Source organism: Columba livia, chromosome 24 (assembly GCF_036013475.1).
Source record: "Columba livia isolate bColLiv1 breed racing homer chromosome 24, bColLiv1.pat.W.v2, whole genome shotgun sequence".
Taxonomy (NCBI): Eukaryota; Metazoa; Chordata; class Aves; order Columbiformes; family Columbidae; genus Columba; species Columba livia.
Window position 1 is genome coordinate 5,827,159 of NC_088625.1, and position 16,338 is coordinate 5,843,496.

General features: G+C 53.5%; 1 protein-coding gene across 10 annotated transcripts; it reads right to left on the reverse strand.

The window, feature by feature from the left end:
• Window positions 1-74: 74 nt before the first annotated feature.
• On the reverse strand, window positions 75-13,799 carry MSANTD2 (Myb/SANT DNA binding domain containing 2). Of its 10 annotated transcripts, none has more exons than XM_065040612.1 (6): window positions 13,220-13,750; window positions 6,892-6,936; window positions 6,262-6,345; window positions 6,087-6,189; window positions 2,813-2,873; window positions 75-1,532 (listed from the first exon to the last, which is right to left on the reverse strand). In XM_065040612.1, the coding sequence occupies exons 1-6, from the start codon at window positions 13,703-13,705 to the stop codon at window positions 707-709; spliced, it is 1,605 nt and encodes a 534-aa protein (XP_064896684.1). In that variant the 5' UTR covers window positions 13,706-13,750; the 3' UTR covers window positions 75-706. The 10 variants fall into 10 exon arrangements, 8 of the variants coding, with proteins under 8 accessions (XP_064896684.1, XP_064896687.1, XP_064896686.1 ...); XM_065040615.1 differs by adding an exon at window positions 8,406-8,452 and having other exon boundaries at window positions 6,087-6,345; window positions 6,892-6,933; window positions 13,220-13,651; XM_065040614.1 differs by adding an exon at window positions 8,406-8,452 and having other exon boundaries at window positions 6,087-6,345; window positions 13,220-13,651.
• Window positions 13,800-16,338: the final 2,539 nt, after the last annotated feature.

Genomic DNA, 16,338 nt, shown 5'->3' on the forward strand with positions numbered 1-16,338 from the left:
TAAAAAATGTGGAAATCCCCCCCCCCCTAAAATTCAGCCTTTTTAAGGGGGGGAAAGACATTTTCTGCAGCCCCTCCGCGTTCGTTTGATTTTATTAGGACCGACACATTCATCGTATGTCACAACTTCACCGATCGATGAGCTTGGGAATCATCAAAATAGAACCAATGGGAAGCGCCGGCGCGCGAGATAATGGGGTTTTATATAATAACGCGGCTGAAAAAGGCATTAAATGTGTGTGTGTGTGTCCCCCGTGTCCCCTCCCGACCCCCCCGTTGTCACAGCTTGGATTGTTGGACAAAAAATCATAAGAAAAAACACTCGACGGGTGGCAAAACCAAGTTCGAAATTATATACAAGGGTATCGAAGGGCGGCTTTAAAAACAGTCTCCGTGATTTGGGGTCGAACTCGCCCTTTTCTATTGCTTATTAATTCAGATCCGTGAGAACACTGAACGAGATGCAGTAAAAACGAGACGCCGTGGAGTTAAAAACCAACAAAATAAACTGGGTTTTCTGTGTTTCGTATGAAAACACCACGTGGAATGTACCAACAGTCGCTCCCCGGGGGGGGAATCAGGTGGAAAAACACCCCACGCGCCTCTTTTCCACGCGGAAACGAGGGGTTTTTTGGGGGTGAAAAGTCCGATTTGAATCCGCAAGATGGATAATAACGCAAAATAAAAGGGCGCAAAGCCCCGAATCCTTAGGAATTGTTAAATTTCAAGGGGTACCCGATGGCTTTTTCCAGGCACTCGACCAACGAGCCGGCGGAAAGAAAATCCCTCTCGACCTCCACGAATTTGATGTAGATGGATTTGGGCGAGACGCCGGGCTCCACCAGGCAGTTTTGGGATAAAAAGGCGTTGATCCCCACCCAGTCCTTGCTGAAGGTTTTAGCGCTGGCCTGGAAATGCAAAAACAGGCACTGCTGGAGGGTCCGGCCCTCGGCGATGCCGAGGTAACAATAGACGATCCGCGCCGTTTGCAGCGGCGACGGCATCTCGGCCTCGCCGGGGGTTTCGGTGTCGATTTGGGGCTCGGTGAGCGGCGCGGGGGGTTTATCAGGACACTCCTCGTAGCCGATGGCGTATAACCCGGGGCTTTTGGGGATGCCGCCTGGTAATAAATACTGCACCACGTTCCCCCCGCTGGGTTTGGAGTGGGCGATGGGGATCCAGTCGATCTCCATGTGCAGCTCGAGGCAGCGCGCCTCGCTGATGGTGATCTCCAGGAACTTGTAATAAACGTTCTTCCAGTTCATCTTCTGCACCCGCGTCATGATGACGCGGCCCTCGGGTTTCTCCGAGTTGAAATACTCGCGCAGGCGCTTGCCCAGAGGGACCTGGGAGCTGATCTCGGCGTAGTGGTAGCGGATGTCGTCCTTCCAGCGCGTGTTGTAGCCGATGCCAAAAATGGCCAGTTTGTTGGAGAGGTGGAGGCGGGAGAAATCCGTCCAGCTCTGGAACTGCTCCCACTTGAGCTGCACCGACTCCAGGATCCGCACGATGTTCTGCATCGCGTCGCGTCGCCTGCGGGTGCGAAACGACACAGATGTTTAGGGGAGAAAAGGAGAAAAGCGTCGGTCAAGATCCACACGATGTTCTGCATCACGTTGCGTTTCCTGTGAATTATGAAACCCCCCAAACTTTTAAATAGGAGAAAAGCATCAGTCAGCAAGATTTGCATGAAGTTCTGCATCACGTAGCGATTCCTGCAAATTACAAACCCCCAAACTTTTAAAATAGGAGAAAAGCATCAGTCAACAAATTCTGCATTGCATCATTGTGACCCCCAGGAACATCATTTGGTCCTGAGTGTTGGTGACATGGTGTCCCAGCCCGTTGTGACCCCCAGGAACATCATTTGGTCCTGAGTGTTGAGGACATGTTGTCCCAGCCCTTTGTGACACTGAGCACGATCATTTGGTCCTGGGTGGGGGGGACACAGTGTCTCAGCCCTTCATGACCCACAGCACTGGCTTTTGGTCCTGAGTTGGGGACAACATCCCAGCCCTTTGTGACACCCAGAAACATCCTCTGGTCCTGAGTTGGGGACACGGTGTCCCAGCCCTTCAAGACCCCCAGGAGCATAATTTGCTTTTGAGTTGGGGGGACACAATGTCCCAGCCTTTTGTGACACCCAGGATTATCCTTTGGTCCTGAGTGTTAGGGACATGGTGTCCCAGCCCTTTGTGGCCCCCAGGAGCATCATTTGATTCTGGGCGGGGGGGACACAGTGTCCCAGCCCTTGATGACCCCAAGAAATGTCCTGAGAGGTGGGGACAGGGTGTCCCTGCCCCTCGTGACTCCCAGAGCATCCTTTGGTCCTGATTGGGGGGGACACGGTCTCCCAGCCCATTGTGACCCCCAGAATCATCCTTTGGTCCTGAGTCAGGGGGACACTGTGTCCCAGCCCTTTGTGACCCCCAGGATCACCCTTCGGTCCTGAGTGGGGGGTACACAGTGTCCCAGCCCTTCATGACCCCAAGGAATGTTATTTGGTCCTGAGTTGGGGTGACACTGTGTCCCAGCCCTCGATGACCCCAAGAAACATCCTGAGAGGTGGGGACCGGGTGTCCCAGCCCCTCATGACTCCCAGAGCATCATTTGGTCCTGAGTGGGGGGCAGGGGGGGGAAGGGCAACGAAGCCAAGAAGAGACGAGAACTGGGAAGATTTTCCGATGTTTTTGAGCTAACCGGAAATCATCGAGTGGATTCAGCTGCACAATAATTTATTATTATAATCAGAATTTGCAAATATCACCCCCAGGGAAACACATTCCAGCGGAAAATACTCAGAAGTGACTTACTGTGTGTCTTCAGACGATTCCTGTTTGATCTTTAATGTTCTTTTTGTGGGGGGCATTTCATCTGAAAGGTAAAATTAATTATTGAAATAACAGCTGAAAAAATAGGAATATATTAATATATTTCTCCCTTCTTCCCAAAACCGCCCAGATCAATGTGTTTTTTATCACAAAGGTGGTACCTTGGTCCATTGGACAAAGTTCAATGAAGCCACAGGCAACAAGCAACCCTCCACATCAATTTATTGACTCTTATGACACCACTGGTTGGGGTTGGAATCCTGCAACGTGAGCTCCTTTACGTTTTATTTAATTTAGCATGTAATTAATTTATTAGGTTGGTGCAAACGTAACTGTGGTTCTTGCATTGTTGGAATGTGCTGTTTGATTTTGGATACATTGTGAAATAAGTGTGATTACATTAGACATAATTTTAATCATTTTAATTAGACATCAACGAGGTGTTTGGCGCAGGAACTGCTAATGAAGGTGGTTCGTTAACTTGCAGCAGTGGGTCAAGACGTTTCATAAAGGAGACGGGAGCCGTGAAGATGAGGAGCAGCCGTCGGAAGGTGACAACGACCAACTGGGAGCATCATCGACGCTGATCCTCTTCCAACCACACGAGGAGTTGCTCAAGAACTCAACGCTGACCCCAACCCAACGCTGACCCCAACCCAACTCAATGTAGACCCAAATCCATCACTGACCCCAACTCAACGTTGACTGGAATCCAACATCGATCCCAACCCAACGCTGACCCCAGCTCAATGTAGACCAGAACCCAGCGTCGACCCCAACCCCAGCCCCACCAACTGCCAGGCCAACGTGGACACCAACTCAGTGTAGACCAGAACCCAGCGTCGACCCCAACCCAACGTTGACCAGAACCCAGCGTCGACCCCAACCCAACGTTGACCAGAACCCAGCGTCGACCCCAACCCAACGTTGACCAGAACCCAGCGTCGACCCCAACCCAACGTTGACCAGAACCCAGCGTCGACCCCAACCCAACGTTGACCAGAACTCCATGTCGACCCCAACCCAACGTTGACCAGAACTCCATGTCGACCCCAACCCAACGTTGACCAGAACTCCATGTCGACCCCAACCCAACGTTGACCAGAACTCCATGTCGACCCCAACCCAACGTTGACCAGAACTCCACGTCGACCCCAACCCAACGTTGACCAGAACTCCATGTCAACCCCAACCCAACGCTGACCCCAACCGAATGTTGAACCAGAACCCAACGTGGACCCCAACCCAATGTAGACCAGAACCCAGCGTCGACGCCAACCCAACGTTGACCAGAACCCAATGTGGACCCCAACTCAACGTAGACCAGAACCCAGTGTCGGCCCTAACTCAACATTGACCAGAACCCAGCGTCGACTCCAACCCAATGTTGACCAGAACTCAATGCTGACCCCAACCCAACATTAACCAGAACCCAACGTGGACACCAACTCAATGTAGACCAGAACCCAACGTCAATCCCAACCCAATGTTGACCAGAACCCAACGCTGACCAGAACTCAATGCTGACCCCAACACAATGGTGACTGTTCTGTGTTCTATGGTCGTTCAGCATTTAAAGTAAACTAGAAAGGTGTAAAAGCTCGAGAAGTGGGGACCAAAAATCAAAAAACACATAATTTTGAAGCAGTGTCTTCTCTTCCACACAACAACAGGAACTATTTCTCCATTGGATTGTGACATGCGATGAAAAATGGATTTTATATGACAATCAGCTCCACAGTTGGACTGAGAAGAACCTCCAAAGTGCTTCCCAAACCAAACTGGCACCAAAGAAAGGTCATGGTCACAACTGATGCTTCCAAAGTTGAACAAATTGCGGAATATCCAGCAGATACACCTGAGCTCTCAGCAACCTAATCATTCTAATGATTTAAAATTCACAGTCTGAAACCGCAATGACTTTTGCGCCAACCTAATAAAACAGTGGAAGGAGAGACAGGGAATGCGTCGCCTCCTCCTCCGCCGCCTCCAGCCCTTCTTTCCTCCTGCTCGGCTCCTAAACACAAATCCTGCTCCTAAAACACTTCGGGAACCACAATCGTTGACATTATCACTCTCTAGAACTACCTGAAGGGCAGTTCTAGCCAGGTGGGGATTGGTCTCTTCTCCCAGGCAGTCAGCAATAGGACAAGGGGCCATGGGCTTCAACTCTGCCAGGGGAAATTTAGGCTGGATATTAATTTAGGCTGGATATTATACTGGAACCTGGAATTTCTTTCTAAGTTGGGAAATGACCTATTAGAGAGCAGTGTAGGGGAAAGGGACCTGGGGGTCCTGGGGACAGCAGGGTGACCATGAGCCAGCACTGGGCCCTTGTGGCCAGGAAGCCAATGGTACCTGGGGTGGGTTAGAAGGGGGTGGTCAGTAGGTCAGAGAGGTTCTCCTGCCCCTCTGCTCTGCCCTGGGGAGACCACACCTGGAATCTTGTGTCCAGCTGTGGCCCCTCAGTTCCAGCAGGACAGGGAACTGCTGGAGAGAGTCCAGCGCAGCCACCAAGATGCTGGAGGGAGTGGAGCATCTCCCGTGTGAGGAAAGGCTGAGGGAGCTGGGGCTCTGGAGCTGGACAAGAGGAGACTGAGGGGGGACTCATTCCTGGGGATCAAGATGGAAAGGGGCAGTGTCAGGAGGATGGAGCCAGGCTCTTGTGGGTGACAACCAGTGACAGGACAAGGGGCAATGGGTGCAAACTGGAACACAGGAGGTTCCAGTGAAAGAGGAGAAGCAACTTGTTGGGGGTGAGGGTGGCAGAGCCTGGCCCAGGCTGCCCAGGGGGTTGTGGAGTCTCCTTCTGTGCAGACATTCCAACCCGCCTGGACACCTTCCTGTGTAACCTCATCTGGGTGTTCCCGCTCCATGGGGGGATTGCACTGCATGAGCTTTCCAGGGCCCTTCAACCCCTCACACTCTGGGATTCTGTGAAATTCTTTGCAGAGAGAGTGGTCAGGCATTGGAATGGCTGCCCAGGGAGGTGCTGGACTCACCGGCCCTGGAGGTTTTTAAACTGAGATTGGACATGGCACTTAGTGCCATGATCTAGTGAATGGACTGGAGTTGGACTGAGGGTTGGACTTGATGATCTCTGAAGTCTTTTCCAACCCAGTCCAGTCTGTGATGTGACGAAGCAGGGAATTTATTTCCCTTTTCTCCCCCTTCTTGAGTGTGTTCTGTCCGAAACGTGAAACTTGGTGCTGGGGGAGAGGTTAAAACGAGACGCGCATAAATGGGAATAACTTACCCAATTCCTGTTCGCCTGTCTGGTAGCAGTGAAGGTCCTGGCTGTGGTTGCCCCAATCCTCCTGCGAATATTCCTCCATGGTGCTGCCATCCGACTCCAGCTCCTGGTACAAGCCGCTGCTGTTGATGAGGACGGGCTGGCAGGGCTGGGAGTCCCACCCCCCCTGCCCAAAAACCTGCTCCAGCTGCTCGAACGTGTAGCTGCTTTTCCGCTTCCCCACGCCGTGCTCCTTCACCCGGCTGTAGCACCTGCGGAGGGTCTGCGATAATTAAAAAGACAAGCAAATTAATCAAGCGGCGACGTGCCGGAAGAGCATAAATTCACTTGCAGACAGTTACGCGGAGTTGTGGTTTAATTTGCTTTTACTGGGGGTGTTTGCCCCACGTGATGCTCCCGAATTAAGAAGCATCGTCTGTATCACTCATTCCCGATTTAGCGTTAACGTCTACGCACAGCGACAGGTTCACGTTGAACCGGGGCGATCGATTCTCTTAAAATATATAAAATAGTAACAATAAAAAAAATAAATCCCCGGATTTGCAATGTAATGGAGGGAAAAATATAATCAAAATGAAGATCAAAATCAAAATATAATGCCGAGAGATCAGAGATACCAACCAGCCAAGAAAACGCACACCTGCTCCGAGGAGGGGAAAGCAGAGCCGGTGAAGCGGGGAGGAGAAAGAAAGGGAAAAATAAAAGAGAAAAGGAATTCCCCAAAGCAAAGAGGGTCCAACCTTCCTCACTCCGCTAAGAGGTATAAAATGGATACGCCTAAGCTAGGAAATATATATATATTACTTACATATTTTGCTTTCCTTACTAACTCACTCTGTCTCTTGTGAAGCTGCTGAAATTTAAAAGAGGGCAAATCAATAATGCTCCAAATTCCCCCGATTTCCACATCAAGCATTAAGTACGAAACAATAGGAAGGTGGGGCTGGCTAATAAGGGGTTCAAAATGGCCAAAAAAATCTTGCAAAAAGGGGAAGAAATGGGTTTAATTTGGGGGTTTTTTACAGTGTCCCGAGCCGTATCAGCCAACGACTTCAGTCCGTGTTTTCCACCCTGATCCCGAGCGACAACTTTATGTACATCGCTCCATAGGGTTTTAATTCCATCGTCGCTCTACTTTGGGCAAATAACCACGTGCCCCAGTTTTGCTGGATTTTGGGGTTGGGAAAAATGCCAGAAAACGTATTTTTTAATATTAAATTTATTCAATTGCTCAGGTTGTGTCTTGAACAGCAAAACTGCTTCAAAGTGGAATTGATTTGGGAATAACCGGTCCTCTCATTGACTTTTAGAGAAGGACCGGGATGGGTTTTCAAGGACATGTAATTGCAAAAAACGCTGGGTTTTCCCCCCAAAAAAGAACCTTGACACCTCCAGAAAGCTCAGACCTCCCGAATTTCTCCTCCTAAAGCGCTTTAACAGTGGCAGCAGGAAAGGGATCAATTTCTATCAGTTCCCTCGCAATATTCAGAGCCCTGGGGATAAAACCACTGAGCAGTGAGTTGGTTTTATCCCGATGTAACATGAACATTAATCTTGGTTTTTAAAATAACATAGAAACACACAATTAAATTCACCTTTTTGCTCTAATTTCTCTTCTTTCAGCTCAAATCTCACCAACCGAATTCCCATTTCACCCCCAGACTCTTCCTAAACATCCACCCAAGTCCAACTTTTGACAAACCTAAATTCCCAAAGCTCAGTTCTTACACCCACCCCGGCTTCAAAATCAGAGTTAACCACACGTTTTGAGCCTTTAACTGATTTTAGTCACTAAATAAACCATTTCCAGCGCATTTAACCATAAAAAATAAGTATCGATACTCTTGGGAACACTCGACATCCGTGGCCACTCAAGTTATTTTGAGCAAACGGCTCTTCCTACCGATGGGTTTATTAAATAACCCACACTGGGTTGTAGCATAGAAGTAATTAATTACTTCATTCCGGCTGCAGATTGGTTTATTTTACCTCGAAAAGGATTTAGCGTCGAGTCAACGGAGGCTGGTAGAGGAATTAAGGGGAGCAACGCGGAAAGGAGGCAAAAAAGAGCAATATTCTGATTTCTCATTATTCTTGTGAGTCAAGAGTCATTGCTTAGATGCTTCCAGAGCTGGTCGCATCTTCTAGCAATAAGTAATTGGAAATTTGGGGGGGGATTATTGAAAATGTGGTGCTTTCAAAGCACCGCGAGGCCTGAGGCCAAGAAGCCGGGGGCTACTTGGTCTTGTTTTTGCCAGAAAAATGAAGATTCCCCACCAAGATTTAAGGTTGAGGGTGTTTTGTTGGTTAATCTTTACGCACCTCCTCTATTCCTCCCGGGGTCCAGCTCAACTCCTGCTCCGCGGTTCCTAAAGTGCACATACACAGATTGGTACAGATAGACACAAAACACGGGGAGATTTAGGGCAAGATATTCAAGAGCGAGACGAGATGGGGCAAAATCAACCAAAATCAACCAAAACCAAAGGTTTTCAGAGGCCGGAGCGGTTGTAGATGGGAACCAAAGGTCTCTTTATACAACCACTCGAAGAAACCAACTCGGAAGACGCAGGTAAAGGCCACCAAGGCAGATAAACTAATATTCTTAAGTTAAGTACGGATAGAACCTAACAACAAAAAATACAGCGGATTTTCCACCTCTGCCCATTTCTAAATCACAATTAAATGTATTTTATAAAAAATAAGCCCATCCTGGGGCCCGAGGTCTCAAAGCATCAAGAAAAAATGACTGCGAGTGAAACACCAAAGTTGGTTCAACTCCAATTTCCATCAGGTCAAGGGTTGGAAACCGATCAAATTGTGGGTGAAATCCAATCCCCGGTGTAGTTTCTAATCCCTTCCGTGTGGGTTTTTGTGCCCACGTTCCAAGTGTTTAATTTGTCTTTAAAGTGTTTCTTTTATAAAGGCTCCCGCGCCGCTAGAGAGGGGACGAGTTTGGGACCCGCCAACCTGGTTAAATCCTTCCTTACAAACGCATTTAGGAAACAAGAGGATGAAAAGCACACGTGCCTTAGTAAGTGAATATTTAAGGCGGCGTAGGGATGGTTGGAATATACGACTAAAGGCGCGAGGATTGAGGATGCGACGGGATGAGGATCCGGAGCACAAAACTGCTTTTCCGGGAACTAAAAAGGGAAAAATCGCAACGTTTCAACCCCAAATCAAACTCCAGCGACCGCAAATCCTCTCCCCCAGGGAAGAAACAGGGAAAAGCTGCTGGAATAATTAAGGGTGAAGCCCAAAATTTGAAATAGATGCTTCCACAGCCGCTCGTGCGTGGAAAAGCGCCCGTGGATGGGAAGAGACGGATGAAAACCTGTTCCAATTCGGAGGGGACGTTTCTAGGCGATACGACCTGCAAACATTCCGCCTTCGGAGCCGGTTTTTGCCTTTCTGGCTCGTTTCTAACTCGCTCATCAAGATTTGGCAGAGTCCCAGGAAGGTGGAAACCCCGTATCGAGTCCTTATCTCAAAACGTGGTTATAAAGTCGAACCCAACCCGTTTTAAGTGCAATTTACATCAGCAAATCCACCCCCGACGGGCATTAAATCAAAGTATCCTATAAAAGCAGGGAAATAAGGATGTTTGATGGGTATGTGATGTGTGGTTTCTTTCCAACGTGACCGGTTTGGGGGCAAAGTTGCACTCAAGCCGTCCTCAAAACCCTCGGTCTGACCCCAAACCAGCCAGGACTCCATCTAAAAGCATCATCTGAACCCCAAAAAGCCATTTCTGGGCTGCTTTAACACATGAATTTCTCCTCACAACCTGCAGAGCGCCCCCGAAACATTAATAGTTGTAGAATCCACAGCCAAACTTGCACCGTGACCTGAAACCACCGGATGAAGATGAACCTCAAGTAATTTCACCATCACACATCAAACTTCCACAGAAGAAGAGATTTAAGTGAGGAAAAGACATTGTAAGAGACTAAAACAGGTGGAGGAAGAGGAGTTGATTTGCTTTGGATCATCTACTTTCAGGGATGAAGGCTGTTCTCATTAACAGGGTGAGTCTCTCGGTAATCTCGAGCATCCTCGATACCACAGAATCCCTTATTTCACCTGTTTTTGGAATATACTCCTGGAAAATCCCAGCCCGGTTGGGATTTATCAGCATTTTAAGCAGCTGCACAAGCAACCCGGTCATGAAAAGGGAAAATGAAAACCACAGAACGCTTGGAATCATTAATTTGCCTGTCCAAGCTTCATTCAGGTTTATAAACTGAAACCCTGCAGTGATTCCCGCCCCATCCAAATAAAAAGGAAAAGCGGACGCGCCGGGCGGTTGTTCCCAAGCCGGACACCAGACCCAGCTCTGCCCTCTTCCCCAAAAATGATTCAACTGGAAAAAGATCCCTATTTAAAAACCTGCGGCCAGAAGAGATGAAGGGCTGGGACACCGTGTCCCCAGCTCAGGACCAGAGGATGTTTCTGGGTGTCATGAAGGGCTGGGACACCAAGTCTCCAACGCTGAGGACCAAATGATGCTCTGGGAGTCATGAGGGGCTGGGACACCCGGTCCCCACCTCTCAGGACATTTCTGGTGGTCATCAAGGGCTGGGACACCGTGCCACCAACACTAAGGACCAAAGGATAATCCTGGGTGTCACAAAAGGCTGGGACACTGTGTCCCCACCACTCAAAACCAAACGATGCTCCTGGGGGTTTTGAAGGGCTGGGACACTGCGCCCCCAATTCAGGACCAGAGGATGTTTCTGGGGTAACAAATTGCTGGGACACCATGTCCCCCCATCTCAGAAACAAAATATGATTCTGGGTGTCACAAAAGGCTGGGACACTGTGTTCCCCCCCACTCAGGACCAAATGATGCTTCTGGGGGTCACAAAGGGCTGGGACACCGTGTCCCCCCCAACTCAGGACCAAAGGATGATCCTGGGGGTCACAATGGGCTGGGACATTGTATCCCCAGCTCAGGATCAGACGATGTTTCTGGGGGTCACGAAGGGCTGGGACACCGTGTCCCCCCCACTCAGGACCAAATGATGCTCTGGGTGTCATGAGGGGCTGGGACACCCTGTCCCGACTTCTCAGGACATTTCTTGGGGTCATCAAGGGCTCAGACACCGTGTCCCCCCCACCCAGAACCAAATGATGCTCCTGGGTGTCACAAAGGCCTGGGACACCATATCCCCAACACTCAGGACCAAATAATGTCCCTGGAGATCACAACGGGCTGGGACACTGTGTCCCCAACTCTCAGGACCAAATGATGCTGCTGGGGGTCATGAGGGGCTGGGACATTGGATCGCCCCCACCCAGGACCAAATGATGCTCCTGGGGCTCACAAAGGGCTGGGACAACATGTCGCTAACTCAGGATCAAAAGATGGTGCTGTGGGTCACGAAGGACTGAGACACTGTGTCCCCCCCAACCAGGACCAAATGATCATGCTCAGTGTCACAAAGGGCTGGGACACCATGTCCCCAACTCTCAGGACCAAATGATGCTCCTGGGGCTCACAAAGGGCTGGGACACAGTGTCCCCCCCTCTCAGGACCAAAGGATTGATTCTGGGGGTCACAACGGGCTGGGACACCGTGTCCCCCCCACTCAGGACCAAAGGATGCTCTGGGAGTCATGAGGGGCTGGGACACCCTGTCCCCACCTCTCAGGACATTTCTTGGGGTTATCAAGGGCTGGGACACCGTGTCCCCCACACCCAGAACCAAATGACGCTCCTGGGGGCCACAAAGGACTGGGACACCATGTCGCCAACATTCAGGACCAAAGGATAATCCCGGGTGTCACAAAAGGCTGGGACACTGTGTCCCCCCAACTCAAAACCAAATGATGCACCTGGGGGTCTTGAAGGGCTGGGACACCGTGTCCCCAACTCAGGACCAAATGATGCTCTGGGGGTCACGAGGGGCTGGGTCATTGTGTCGCCCCCACCCAGGACCAAATGATGCTCCTGGGGTCACAACAGGCTGGGACGCTGTGTCCCCAGATCAGGACCAAAATATGATTCTGGGTGTCGCAAAAGGCTGGGACACCATGTCCCCTCCATTCAGGACCAAATAATGCTCCTGAAGGTCATGAAATGCTGGGACATTGTCCCCAACCCTCAGGAACAAATGATGTTCCTGGGTGTCATGAAGGGCTGGGACGTTGTGTCCCCAACTCAGGGCCAAATAATGCTCTGGGGGTCACAAAGGGCTGGGACACCATGCCCTCCTGACTCAGAACCAAAGGATGAGGGTCACGAAGAGCTGGGACACTCTGTCCCCACCACTTGGGACCAAACGATGCTCTAGGGGTCATGAGGGGCTGAGACACTGTGTCCCCTGCACACAGGACCAAATGATGCTCCTGGGGGTCATGAAATGCTGGAACATTGTCCCCAGCACTCAGGACCAAATAATGTTTCTGGGTGTCACAAAAGGCTGGAACACTCTGTCTCCCCCACTCAAAACCAAATGATGCTCCTGGGGGTCTTGAAGGGCTGGGACACCATGTCCCCCCCACCCAGGACCAAAAGATGCTCTGGGGGTTACAAAGAGCTGGGACACCATGTGCCCCCCACCCAGGAACAAATGATGCTCTGGGTGTCACAAAGGGCTGGGACACCATGTGCCCCCCACCCAGGAACAAATGATGCTCTGGGTGTCACAAAGGGCTGGGACACCATGTGCCCCCCACCCAGGAACAAATGATGCTCTGGGTGTCACAAAGGGCTGGGACACCATGTGCCCCCCACCCAGGAACAAATGATGCTCTGGGTGTCACAAAGGGCTGGGACACCATGTGCCCCCCACCCAGGAACAAATGATGCTCTGGGTGTCACAAAGGGCTGGGACACCATGTGCCCCCCACCCAGGAACAAATGATGCTCTGGGGGTCACAAAGGGCTGGGACACCATGTTCCCAAACTCAGGATCAGAAGATGCCACCCCAGCCCCCCCCAGGCCAGGAGAACTGAGTAGCCGAACCCAAAAGTCTCAGCATCCAAAACGCTGAATCCCCAGCACCCAAGAGCTGCCCAGCGGGTGCTGCGGGGACCCGGGACCCTCGGGGCGCCCCGAACCCAGAGGCTGAGCCCAGAGGACACCCCCCCTCCCCGGGGACCCGCCGCCGCCCCCCTCCCCGCGGTACCTTGATGCGCTCCCGGCACTGCGAGGGGGTTCGCTCGTAGCCCAGCTCGGCCAGGGCCCGGGACACCCGCTCGTACATGGCGGGCCCGGGGGCTTTGCTGCCGAACACGGTCCCGGCTCCTTCCAGCTGCTGGTACCGCGCCTCCACCAGCCGCTCGTTGCCCCACACCGCGATCAGCGCGTTGGTCTCCGCCGGAGTCCACGACATGCCCCGGCAAGCGGCGGCGGCGGCGGCCGCGGCGGCACCGCCCGGGGAGAACGACACGGAGGGGGAGGCCCCGCCGCGGCCCCCGGCTCCCAGCCCGGCCCCTCCGGCCGCCGGCCCCGGGCCCAACGGGGACGCGCCGCTGGGGGTGGAGGGGTCGGACAGGCTGGGGTTGCCGTCGCTCAGCGCTCCCGGCGAGCCCGGCGACAGCACCTCCATCTTGGGGATCTTGAGCGGCGGCTCAGGCGCCGGGAGCTGCGAGGAGCCGCAGGACGCCGCCATATTGGAGCTGCCGGAGCGAGCGGGCGGAAGTGACGCCACGCCCCCCCTCCTCAGGGCGGGAGGGATTTCCGGCAGCCCCCGGGCGGGGGGAGATGCGGTGGGACCGAGGGGGCGCGGTGAAGGAGGGGGCGTGGTTTGTTTGTGAAGGAGGCGTGGTCATGGCTGCAGAGGGGGCGTGGCATGCCGCAGAGGGCGTGGTCAGGCGAGGCGTAGGATAGCAAAGGGGGCGTGGTCGTGTGGAAATGGGGCGTGGTCAATAAATGGGAGGTGCTTGGGGAAGGGGCGTGGCCAATGCGGCGGGGGGCGGGATTTGGCGCTTAGGGTGAGGCAATGGGCGTGGCTAAGGGAGTGGGCGTGGCTCACAGACCCCCAAAACCCAGGGCCGAGCACCCCCAAACATCGGGGCTGAGCCCCCCAAAGCCTGGGGCTGAGCATCCCAGACATCGGGGAGGAGCCCCCCAAACGTCGGGACTGAGCCTGCCAAATATCGGGGCTGAACCCCCCAAACTCCGGGGCTGAGCACCCCAAAGACCGGGGAGGAGCCCCCCCAAATATCGCGGCGAAGTCCCCCCAAATATCGGGGCTGAGTGCCCCAAACATCAGGGAGATGATCCCCCAAATACGGGGCCTGAGCCCCCTCAAACTCTGGGCCTGTTTCCCCCCCAAATATCAGGGTTGAGCCCCCCTATCCCGGGCCTGAGCACCCCAAATATCGGGGCTGAGTCCACCCAAACCCTGGGACTGAGCCCCCTAAACCTCAGGCCTGATTGCCCCAGGCATCAGGTCTGAGCCCCTTCAAATATCAGGGCTGTGCCCCCAAAACATCGGGGCTGAGCCCCCCCAAACCTCAGGGCTGATCACCCCAAACAACGGGGCTGAGCCCGCCAAATACCAGGTCTGAGCCCCCCCATACACTAAGCCCGACCCCCCTTTTCGGGATGCCCCTTTCCCGCTGCCCCCTCCGGTGCCACCGGTGTCACCCGTGTCCCCACGTGTGCACCGAACCCGCCCCCCCCGAGCTCCTAATCAACTGGGCTGGGACCAGAGGGGGCCCTTGATTGATGAGCTCGGGGCGGGGGGGGCAACTAATTAAGGGGAGGGGGCAGCGGGGGGGCCCAGCCCCCCCAGCTGCGCCCCAGCTCTTCGTTAGGCCGAGCTTAACGAGCGGTGGGACTTAATCCGGCTGGATCCCCCCCAAAATAAACCTCCCCCACCCAAGCGGGACGGTTTTGGGGTCCCCCCCTGATTGGAATCACCCACCTGGGCTTGTTAATTAAACGCTTTAATTAGGGCTGTGTTGGTTAAACAAGTTGGGGAGGGAGCAATCAGGGGGTGTAATTATCCCTGCCTAATTACGGGATTAGGGGCTGGCGGTGGCGCGAGGCGGCGGGGACGACATTGACGAGGGGCGCGGGGACATCGGGCTCTTTGTCACCGGCTGCCTGTCCGCAGGGGGGTGTCCCCAATGCCACCTCTGCAGTGTGTCCCCAAAGGGCTGTCCCCAAGGGAATGTCCCCAGTGCCACCCCTGTGACATGTCCCCAAAGGGGTGTCCCCGCTTCAGGAGTATCCCCAAGGGGGTGTCCCCAATGCCACCCCTGTGACATGTCCCCGAAGGGGTGTCCCCAATGCCAGCTCTGCAGTATGTCCCCAAGGGTGTGCTCCTGCTGCCACCCCTGTGACATGTCCCCAAAGGGGGACCCGCTGCCATCATGTTCCCATAGGGATGTCCCCAATGCCTGCTCTGTGACATGTCCCCAAAAGGGTGTACCTCCTGCCACAGTGTCCCCAAAGGGATGTCCCCAATGCCAGATATGCAGTGTGTCCCCAAAGGATGTCCCCACTGCCACCCCTGTGACATGTCCCCGAAGGGGTGTCCCTGCTGCCACCCCTGTGACATGTCCCCAAATGGATATACGTGCTGCCACCATGTCCCGATAGGGATATCTCCAATGCCAACTCTGTGACATGTCCCCAGAGGGATGTCCCCACTGCTGGTGTGTCCTCAATGGAGTGTCCATGCTGCCACCCCTGTGGCGTGTCCCCAAAGGGATATACGCGCTGTCACTACGTCCCCATAGGATGCCCCCAATGCCGGCTCTGCAGTGTGTCCCCAAGGGGGTGTCCACGGTGCTACCCCTGTGACATGTCCCCAAAGGGATATAGCCGCTGCCACCGTGTCCCCAAGGGGATGTCCTCGCCGCTACTGTATCCCCAAGGGATGTCCCCGCTGCTGCTGTGTCCCCAAAGGGATGTCCTCGCTGCTGGAGTGTACCCAAAGCGGTGTCCTCACTGCCATTGTCCCCAAAGCCAGCCGCGTGTCCCCACGGCTCGCCACCCGTGTCCCCAAGCCCTGGGGGGGGCCACCAGCCCCTTCCCCCTTGTCCCCGCTCCCCCCGGACGGCAACGCCCCCACCCAGAACCTAATCAAGCCCCAATTAAGGGGGCTCGCGGAAGGCGGGGAGAGATGCAAATGAGGTGAGCGGTTAATTAGGGATTGAAAAATTCATTATTCCTGCAGAGCAGCTGATTGCGATGCAGCCCCGCGTCCCCATTAGGGCCATTTGCTCGTGACACGGTGACGGGGGGGCCGTGGGTGCTCCCGCAAAGTGACAAAGGCTTCCGAGAGGCATT